Raw genomic sequence first — 10,577 nt, 5'->3', positions numbered from 1 at the left:
CAGGGGACTAGCTCCACAGAAACTTCCATTTCTATGGCGGCTTTTCATTGCAGAAGGGAGGGAGAGAGGGAGGAAGGATGGCTGATTCTGGCAGAAGACAAGGGCAAAAAAGGCTGAATGCTTAACACCCACATATTCAGCCCCACAAGTGCTAATACCGGACAGGGGAAGGCTGTGATCACCAGATCCTGGCCCACAGCATTGTCCTGAACCAGCAGGTGCTTCCAGAGCCCTGGAGAGCCTGTACCATGCAGCAGGCAATGACAGAAAAAACTTAACCAAAATTAAATTGTGCAATTCTACAACTGCAATCCTGAGTTATGCCAGACAATGTGTAAGTGTCCAAGGCAATGAGCATTCATCCATCTTCTTCTGCCCATTCCATCTCCGCAGCAGGCAATCACAGCCAGTCACAAACTGTTCACAACTGAGCAGCCCAAATGTCACATGCCCGGCTGCAAATTGAAGGGCAGCCCTGCCCACCCAGTCAAGTATGAACAGCTCAGTGTGGCAGCACTGAGGAAACCCCCTCTAGGAGATCAGGGGGTGCCTGGGCTGGTTCTGTTACATCTTTCAGCAGGCTTTATAGCCATGCAGCTACTGAGGAGCCTGAATTGTGTTCAACAACCTGGTGTGGACAATAGTTCAAAAATATTTCAAGTTTTGGGCTGAGAAACTGCAAAACAGTATAGCCAACAAAACTCACTGACTCACCTTGAGGCCGATCTAGATCTGCTGAGTGCTTTGACAAAGATCAAAGATGGTGCAGACTGGCGTCTTTGGGCCAAACTCTTCATTTTCTGATTGGAAAGAGAAACAAAATGAAATCACGGATGAGATTCGGAACAGTAACTGCATGCATACACAAACTCTAATTTCAGACCATGGGAAAAAGGAGAACTTGTTGCCCTCAGCAACCCTGGAGGGGGAAAATATCACATGGTAAGAAAATCAGGAGCATGACCAGAAAGCCCATATAAGGAAAAGCTGAAAATTAGTGTCTACACACAGATACTTGAGGTACACTGCACAAATGAAATAAACACCTAGAGCTGGTCCTCAACCACTTTTTGTCCCTTAGTAATTTATTGTACTATAATTTATCATATATTCAGGCAGTGGTTTAAATTTCAAGCACTTCATACATTTCTGCGTCAGATCTGACATTCACTGTAAATTAAGGTTTGGATTCTACCCACCCGACCTTACATTCTACATTGGGCTACCCTTTTTAAACAAATCTTTAGAGATGACAGCATTTTCCTTCCCTACCGATCTATCTGGAGCATTATATCTTGCCCCTCAGTAGTCAATGATGACATTTTTTTCATTCCTGATTATGTCTGAGAAAAATAAGATAGTGAGAGGCAGGACAGTTGTTAGCACAGAACTAGGAAGAGAATGAGAAAAAGGAAACACTCAAAGACAGAGAACACCGCAGGGAAAAAAAAAGACAAAGCACAAGGAAGAGATTAAAATGTCAGTAGCTAACAAGGGAAGATGGATTTCCATTCAGTGAACACTACAATAAAAATACTGAGCAAATAAATAGCACCATTTTCCCTAGAGGTAGAAATTTTCAAAAGCACCCACAGGAGACAAAACCACACATTTCCCTGAACTCAAATGTATTCATCACGATGTATTCACTCTCCCTCGTGCCGCCAGAAGCAGGACTGAGTAGTCCTGGCCCTAACCCTGGAGGGCTGCCTTGAACCGGTTGTGCAGCCTGCTGCCAAAGGTGCATGACCTCTCCTCTCACTGACCCTCCACCAGAAGGGTGACTGTTACCTTATTTAGCTCAAATACTTTTCAGAACAAACTGGTGAACAAAAGAACCGGGGTCAAACTCCTCCTGACACCCTGACAGGACAAAATCCAGTGCTGCAGTGGTACCTTAACACCACCCTGGACACCACTGAGAGCTCACAAACAGGTGAACCTTTGACAGTCATGAAGTCTCTGTTCTCAGCTAATCACAAAGCATGACTCTCTTCCTTCGTACTAAAAATAACCACTGACTACCAGGACAAATATGTTAAGACAGTCAGATCAACTGATTCTTCTGCCAGTGTATGTGCTGGATGTGACACACATTTTGTTTGGGAAGGTGCACAGTGTGCTCCCCTCGGAGAAACTGAACTGTACATATTTTACTTGCTTTTGACAAGTGCATTTCTTCTACTCACTGCAGTCCATCTGTTATTGTGTCATTTTTTTGGTTCTCTCTTTATTGATGTAGAGCATGCTTGTTTGTTTTGTCAGATACTCAGTTACAGCTATTGTGCAATTGTTATAAATTCAACTGTGTAATTTCAATTCACCTTTAAAAATTATCCCCTCCTCCCTATTTTATCAATAACCTTCCCAAGACTAATAAATTAAGTCTGGGAACATTTAGCTGTCTCCCATTGGACTGTAACTGGATAATAACAGATTACTAATAAAAGAGATGCCCATTTTTAATAGTTTTTAAATAAATAAATAAATACAATAAATTGTGCTAGTGAATTAAATCTGTTTGTCTTACTGCTAGCAAATCTGAAAAGCTGTTAGAGGTTTTAAAAGTAGCATACCTGCAGACACAAAGACAAAAAGAGATCTGTGTAACAATGCGCTGTAACATTGCTACAGAATACCAGCCACACATGTCACACAACAGGCAGATTTCAGGAGTTTATATAAAGCATCAACTCCCAGCAGGAAATTTACTGCAATTTACTCATTACTGGGCAGGTGGCTTTTGGGGGGTAAAAACTGGAGCATCTAAGCTTCTGAAAATGCAGTGGAAGTTCGGTTACATTTTCAAAGCAATCTTCAGGTCTGAAAAGAAAGCCACTGCAAAAAAATGCAGCATTTTAAAATCTATGGCAACTACAGCATTTTTTTTTCATGCTTGGGTTAGCAGTGCTGAATAGTGCCTGTGCCAGCAAGATTCTCGTCTTGACTTAAATGTCTGAAGACCAAAGTAAAGTCTAGACTACAGCAAGTTTAGTAAGAGTTCAAATAACTAGCAGAGATAATCCTCGTCGGCAGGGATCCCACAGGTCTGTGATGCAGCCTCTCTGAACCTGTTGAGAGCAAGACCTGTTCAAGCAGGCTGCTCTGGGCCACCTCCAGTCCAGGTCTATGTTACCTCCAAGGATGAGATTCCACAGCCTCTCTGGGCAAACTCTTAGCATAGCTACTAAGCAAATCCTAACACAAAAAAAAATAGCGCCTCAAAACATAAAAAGATCACTGATGAGGAAAGGAAAATTTTCACAGCAATACTGAAGTGAGTCAGGTCAGCTGTATGCAAATAAACACATTACACAGAGACATTGACTACAGACAGAAAGAGGTGGTTTATTTTCATTTCGCTACATGCAGAGTTTGGGAAGAGAAAATAAGTGACCATCATGACAACTTGAATTGATTTACTTTGAGAAGGGAGAGGATAAATTCACGTTTGGTTAAGCTGGATCCAGTTGCCTGCTATCCTCATTTTTATTGCCTTTATATATGCAAGGATGGCAATGTGGAGAAGAAGAGATACATCCTAAACAGCTGTAGTGAGAGCAGATGTTTGGGAGGAAAAGGAGATGCACTGATCAATTATCTAAGCATGGAACACAGAGAAGCATTTCTCAACATGTGTCCCACATCATTACCTCCCATTTTTTCATGTAAATATTAGAAAGGTCAATACAGAGAGAAATCCTCATACTTGCTGGCTGAGTCACAGCCATGTGAAATGTATCATAAAATCAGTATCTATAATGAGTGTTTACAGTGTTCCAGATGCAAAGATGATAATCTTGTGTCAGTCAGGAAAAAGTAGAGTTATTTCTGTCTTCCTTACATTCAAAAGTCTGAGTTCCTGCCCCCTTCCCACCAATTCAGGTTTTACTTCATACTTTCTGCATTTCTGGTTGTGATTGTCTTGACTGCTTTTCAACAGAAACATAAGGTTTTGCATTTCCAGTTGTTGGACTGGTGGTAGCATCTGGCCAGTTTCTCATCTGGTATAGAAAGTCATAGCAGAAACATAAGGTTTTGCATTTCCAGTTGTTGGCCAGTTTCTCATCTGGTATAGAAAGTCATACGCCTGTAGATTGCAAAAGAATGAATTTACACAGATATCGATCAGACCTACAATCTGACACACTGTTTTGTAAACTGTGATGGTAGGCGGTTTATGAGCAGATCAGCCCACCATGCTGAGGACAGAAAGCTTGCAAACCATCACTGAAAATATGCTCATTCCTCTGGAATCAGAATCAGAACCCCTATGGATTACAGTAAACCTTGCACAAGTATCTCACAAGTCATCAGCTAGAGGAAAAAGTATTCCTGGCTGCCAGTATTCAACGAATTTTGCCTCACAGTTGAAGTAGATGATGATACTATATGAAATTTATATAAATTAATATATTGCCAAGTTACAATGTTGATTTCCACTGTGGAAAAGGTAACACATGATGAGATTAAAAAACCTGGAACTATTACTGCACTTTATGTATATCACTTTACTATATCACACTTACAAAGAGAATGGCAGTGCATGAATTAAATAAAGAATGTATGAAAAAAAATAATGGTACTATTTATTTTGTGATTACAAGTAACTTAAGTAATGCATATAGAGTGTTTATAATATTTTCAAATATCTAGAGAAGTTAATATCTATGCAGTAAGGGGATACCCTGCTGCAGCTACTGCAAATGCGCAGGAGGTCACAGTAGGTGGACTAAGACAGGGACTGTGTGTGGTGATTCCCTGGGAGCGTGCTGCCCACGATGCCAGGTTGTGTTGCCTGACCCATGCAATAGTCAGACACATGCAGGAAGATTCCTCTCCCCCAGCCTCTGACTCACACACCTGAGCTGTGTGTCCTGTGCTCCTTTTATAGCCATCAGAGAGAAAAGGACAATTTAGGGCACAGTTCATCTTATCTGAATAAGTTTTCCTCCACTGACTGTAAAAGAAAACTAAGGTGACCAAGAAAATAGAGTTAATCATCATCAATCCTCTTCTTGCTAAGGACAAGGGAACAGAAAAATATGTGTGTTCAGTAACACAGGGAAAAACTGTCTTCTTGCAGTGGTTTGAGCTTAGGATGAGAAAACAATGTTACTTGATGTCTGTTTAAGAGACTCATACAAAGTAGTCGAAAAATTTATTTAGTTCCTGAGTGACAGGTAAACACAGCAGAAACGCCTCCTCAGCAATGTGCAGATAACCTTGTTAAAGCCTCCTCAGACACTGAAGGATTTCAGGCTCCTGATTTACAGGCTCACTCCAGAAATGGGTCAAGGCTGGGACATCTGCCTGGGTCATTTAACTGGGTGACAGGAATAACCCTCAGATGTGCCAATGCCTCTAGCTGAGGATTGCACTCAAGTAGCTAAGCTCTCCCTTTCACTGCTTTATTTTTCTAATGAAAGGAAGTCTGATTTTAAGAAATGCTACTCTTTAAATGTATTTAAGTTAATAACTGTGAGGGATTTCACCCATGCAAACTCTGCTCTTGTTGTCTGAGCAACAAAACATATCTGTGGCACACATGCCTGGTTTAGCTAGATACGAACCAAAGCACAGACAACAAATCCTTACCAAAAACTGTGAGGCAAAGTTCAGCTAACTGCCTGAAAATCAAAAAATCACAACAACCCCCAGCAGACAGCAGTTAATTTTCCAGGACAACTGGGCATCACTCTTACCCCTGTATCACTGGGCCACTTACGAGAAGCAATAGATTACTTTTTCCTATATACTATAATCCAGCATTTGTTGGACTTACAGACTAGGGTTGTCAAAAAGTACCAAAAATAACAAGAATCTCTTATACTTTGTTAAAGAAATGGATCTATGCTGACCTATAACATTTTCGAACCCTCATAAACAGGGTGAGAAGATGACTGCATTTGAACTGCTGGCTCAAGCAGCAGAGATGTAGGTCCCACAGAGAGACCATTTACCATTAAGGCAGAGCAGGTGACAAAACTATGTGCTTTTGTTTATGCTGGCAGTATACTTTTACTTACAAGGACTTTCCTAGAAAGAAAGCCATTTTTGGATGGCTAATTGTGGAGAAAACAATTGCAGGGGCACAAGAGAAAAGAGCTATCAACACAGTGGAACTAAAAGCATATCATCATAGAACAGCAGTTGCTAAAGAACACAGCAAAGACTAAAGGCCATCTCAGAGTAGAAAGAAAAATGGATAAAAGAAACCAAGAGCAAAACATGTTTTATCAGCTACTTCCCGAAGGATACAAATCTTTGGAAGCACTGATATGGATGTCTTCAAAAGATCCCACCCATCTACATCACAAGATGAAGATGTGAAAGATTAGTAAAAACACCACAGAGTAGGGGAACACTGAATATTTGCTTGAGGGCCCTCCGGTGAGTCAGGGCACTGCTCAGATCAGTGACTCTTGTTTGTGGTGGTCTTGTTGAAGCCCAAAGTTTCTTTCCAAGCCTGCCACAAAGCAGGAAGGTTAACACATGGATACAATTCTGGCCCAATTTCTGTACATAAAGATTTTCTCAGGAGCAGTTTACAGACGACAGAAATAGGAGATTCCCCCCATTCCACATCGATACTTCAAGCAACATACAGTAAACAGGCAATAATTTGATATCTGCAGTTCTTGGATATTAGATCCCACATGACCTACGAAGCCCCTCTGTTTCCTACTGCCACCAGGAAGGGCAAACAAAAATCCCAAGACTAGGAAACTCAAGAACTAGAACACACTGTTTTCTGCATAATTTTCCATTTGTCTCATGGACAGACAGAGGAAGGATTGCTAACACTAGCTCATAATTAAAGCAGCATCAGGAGGCACATCACAACAGTAAATTACCGTAAGCCAGCACAGCCTACCAAGGTGATTTTAACCTAAGGACTCACTTCGCGGGTGATTTCATTAAAATAGGGGCTTTTTCAGTCCTCATCAGAAACAAAATAGCTCCAGGATATGTCTGCAGGATGATAGGAATTGTTCACCATTTCACTAAACAGTTCCAGAAGTCATCCTGGATGTCTGAGATTTCCAGTACTACCAGGCGTGATTTTAGAAACAACCCGCCAGGACCATAGTAAACAGGATGGAATCTTGCAGGAAGAAGAAATCTCTGCTTAAGGAGCTTTATGTTAAAAAAGCATACATGTATGGGGCATGAGATCAAGGTATCAGCAAATATAATGGCAAATACATACTTGATTCATCTTTTCAGAGTAAGACAAGGGGTGAAGATTATGTACGCTTACTCTTCCAATGCTATTAATTTGCTTGAATTTTATCCATTTAATACACTGTTGGGAAACACTGTAACTCCCCTTTCCCTGCCGGTAAACTGTTGCTGCATTTGTGATCAGAATCACAAAGAAACACATTTTTATGGTGATGGAATTGCTGTATTTCAAGTCTCAAACCATAATTGCTACTTTGATTAGTATGCCAAATGGTTAATTTTTGCACACTTTGTGGGTGCAAATATTAAAAATTGCTGAGCCTCCAAAACATTTTAGGCAGTTACTTGTATTCTTCAAGGAGGCAGCAAAAATCCTTGGAGTGACTCCTTGTGCTACCAGATACTGTTTTGTGTAAAATATTCAGGGTTGGTTGGAATCTAGCTCCTCTAAGAAGAGAGAAGTGAAACACCAGGAACTCATAAATATGGTTAAATGACGCAGCTGCTACTGCTGACAGTTACATTGGCACAAAAGACATCTCTGCTGCATTGTTTGTTTTAACAAATTTGTAGAAATAAGCTCTATCAGTATAATCACTTTTACTCATGCTACTTCAGTCTACTTCAGAGTTGCAGCAATTTACTGGTGATTGGTTACAAAGCTAAACAGTCAATACAAAACTTCTCTGTAGGTCAATCACACATAGTCCAGTGACTCCAGTAAGTCCAGTAAAGGAGGGAAACTAGTCCAGAATTTTTTCAAAAGCATTAACTAAAACGCTGCACTTCAATGTCACCTTTTAGCAGGGTGTCTTGAGTGCCTTGTAAGCATTTAACAGAGAGAACCTCCCACATACTGTGAAGTAGGTTAGCAGTGCAAATTATTTTGCATGCCAAGAAAAGGCAAAAAAATGTTTCCAGGATATTAGTTTAAATGGTCACACAAAATACGTGAAAAAAGTCCTAGACATTTTCTGTCCCTGCTCTGGTTCTACGGTGTGATCAAGCACGTGATCCTTCAGCTTCGTTTTGACAGGCAGGTGGAAGATGAAGTAGGAGTTCAGAAAACCACAGAACAATGCAGCAAATCTCAGCTAATTTGAGAAAATATAGTCACGATAATAAAAAGGGAAAAAGGTTCAGTGGTCACTTAGCATCACATATTTACGGGTAGTTTTTGCCAGAAAGTAAAACAGTTGATGTTAAATACATATTTGCAACAAAACTGTTTGACATGCTATGTCACCAGTATCAAAACGGATTTCTTGCCAACACATTCTTCCATTTCACTGTATGTAACCCATACAAACAATGTAAGCTCCCTGGTACCAAAAAAGACTTTCTGCATTGGGAAAAAATGATGCTTTGGCACTGAGTGGAAGACAAAACAGAGGTATATATAGAGTCCACAGGGACCCAAATAGTAAAAGAAATTTTTAAACTGTCACTGAGATCCAGCTTCAGGCAAAATCAGGAATACTCCTTTCCTGTACACAGATAAAGGTAAGAATCTTCCTCCCCAGAGAGGCATAAAGAGGTGGCATGCTAGTAGTCTCAAGGAAGCACCACGACCGTGGACAAGCAGCTGAGCTGATGGCTGGATGTTCGTGGCTGCCAGTGTTGGCTGTGCATGGTGTGCAAAGCTGCCATATGCTGCACGGCCCAGCCAGGGTCTCAAGCTGCTTCTCCACAGGAGGATCTCCATCTGTACCCCTGCTGCATGTGCCTCCACGGTGAGGAATTCCAAAAGGGCTGCCAAGATCCGTAAAAAGTAATATCTCTGCTCTCTTGTCAGCGTTGGCAAAAACAAGGTCTGCATTCCTTTGACTGTGGGCTCTTTGGAGCAGGAATAGGAAACACAAGTGCTACCATTAATATTTGTCCTCAGAATGCTGAATAATGAAGTAGAACTTGCCCGATAAAAACGTTCATCTTCGCAGTACTTGAACATCTCATTTCAGGTGGGTGCCTAGCATCAGGGCTCTGCCAGGTTGGAAGGTACATGGTATTCTGTCTTCAGCAAAAATGAAATAAATGTTTCATAAAAATCCAAGCTGCGCATTTAGCCGTCTCAAATTAGATCACAGTACCTGGAGAGGGTGAGTATCTACTCCATCATTTTGCCCAGCTGGGCAGCAGGAGGTACTCCACCACCTTGTGTAGGTGTATCACATGCCCACTTCAGAAACCAATCAGGTATGAACTGCAGCAAAGTGTAGTAGAAATCTTGGCCAAACTCTCTCCAGGCAACCATTTCACCACTGAGAGCAGCTGTCATAAGAAGAGGTCCCCAGGGCTGCAGTCAGGCTGGAGCACTATGTGGTTGGTGGGACACAGCACACATGGACACAGCCCATAGAAACACACAGCATCACTTCCCAGCCCAAAGAGACACATCAGCAGGACTTCTCTCTGTGCTGCTGTGCCATGGCCAGCAAAATCCCAGTGGCTGCTTAGCCACAAGACCGGACACAAGCTCAGACTTTACTACCATCCCAAAGTGTCACCAGGTGGGCAGATTTACTAAAGGACACTGTAACCTGGCTAGTCATTCTAATCCTGCCAGCCTATTTGGCAGTCGTCTGAAGTGCACATTAAAGACAAAGCAGTGAATAGATTTAAATGTCATTGTGAAGCAAGATCTGCAAGGCAGCAAGGTACCAGCTCTACTTTGGATAGAAAAACAGGACAGCACTTGCTAAACCAAAGAGAAAAAAAGAATTCCTGTTTCATACAGCAGGAAGAATCTGGTTATTACAGCTCGCTTGTTACAGCTAAGTAGAAGGCAGAAACAAGTGCTTGGCTGTATGCAGAAGAGAGCATTTTGCACTTCATTGTGTCAGATGCTGAAAAGCAATTTGAGACATCAAACAGCTTTTTACAACCAGTTTTGAAGATGGGATGAGGCTCTTCTGCTATCGATTGTATACACTTTGCACAAGACGCTTCTCCAGGAAGCTTCTTATATTTCTCTTGCACAAAGCACGTGCGAGAGCAGCCACCGAACACCCTCCTCTCTAGCAAACCCTTCCCTCGCTCTCTACAAGCACACATGCAGCAGATCCCTCTTCGATTCCCTGGATAATCACTCTGCAAATCTCTCCCCAGCTCTCTCTGATACTCACCCAGCAAAACCTTCAGAAATCCATCCAGCAAAACGTCCTTTAGGTTCCCCCACGGAATCCATGCAGCAAACCCCCTTATCGCTCTAGCACATCCACGTAGCAACATCCCCCAGATCACCGGGAAATCCATGCAGCAAAGCCCTCTGACTCCACCGAACAGCACCCAGAAAACCCTTCCCGAGCTTCCCGGGACAGCTGTACCTACCCCGGACATCCAGGCAACAGTCTCCCTGTGCTCCCGGGACACGCGTGCAGCAGCCCCCT

At 42.1% G+C, this 10,577-nt stretch overlaps 1 protein-coding gene across 2 annotated transcripts in view; it reads right to left on the bottom strand.

Moving 5' to 3' along the window:
* Positions 1 to 10,542, bottom strand: part of ARHGAP20 (Rho GTPase activating protein 20) — a 57,527-nt gene extending 46,985 nt beyond the window's left edge. Inside the window, exons 1-2 of one of the 2 annotated variants that reach the window (XM_008631001.2) lie at positions 10,519 to 10,542; positions 715 to 800 (exon numbers count right to left, since the gene is read on the bottom strand). In XM_008631001.2, coding sequence (XP_008629223.2) covers positions 715 to 800; positions 10,519 to 10,527 — 95 coding nt within the window. In that variant the 5' untranslated portion in view covers positions 10,528 to 10,542. Of the gene's footprint in view, positions 1 to 714; positions 801 to 10,518 lie in introns of those variants that run through there. The other variant, XM_017730821.1, reaches the window with a different exon arrangement.
* Between the last annotated feature and the right edge of the window lie 35 nt (positions 10,543 to 10,577).

The sequence above is a fragment of the Corvus brachyrhynchos genome, unplaced genomic scaffold (genome assembly GCF_000691975.1).
Source record: "Corvus brachyrhynchos isolate BGI_N302 unplaced genomic scaffold, ASM69197v1 scaffold363, whole genome shotgun sequence".
Classification (NCBI taxonomy): Eukaryota; Metazoa; Chordata; class Aves; order Passeriformes; family Corvidae; genus Corvus; species Corvus brachyrhynchos.
The sequence above is the reverse complement of the archived record's forward strand: the minus strand, read 5'-3'. Positions and strand labels throughout refer to the sequence as shown.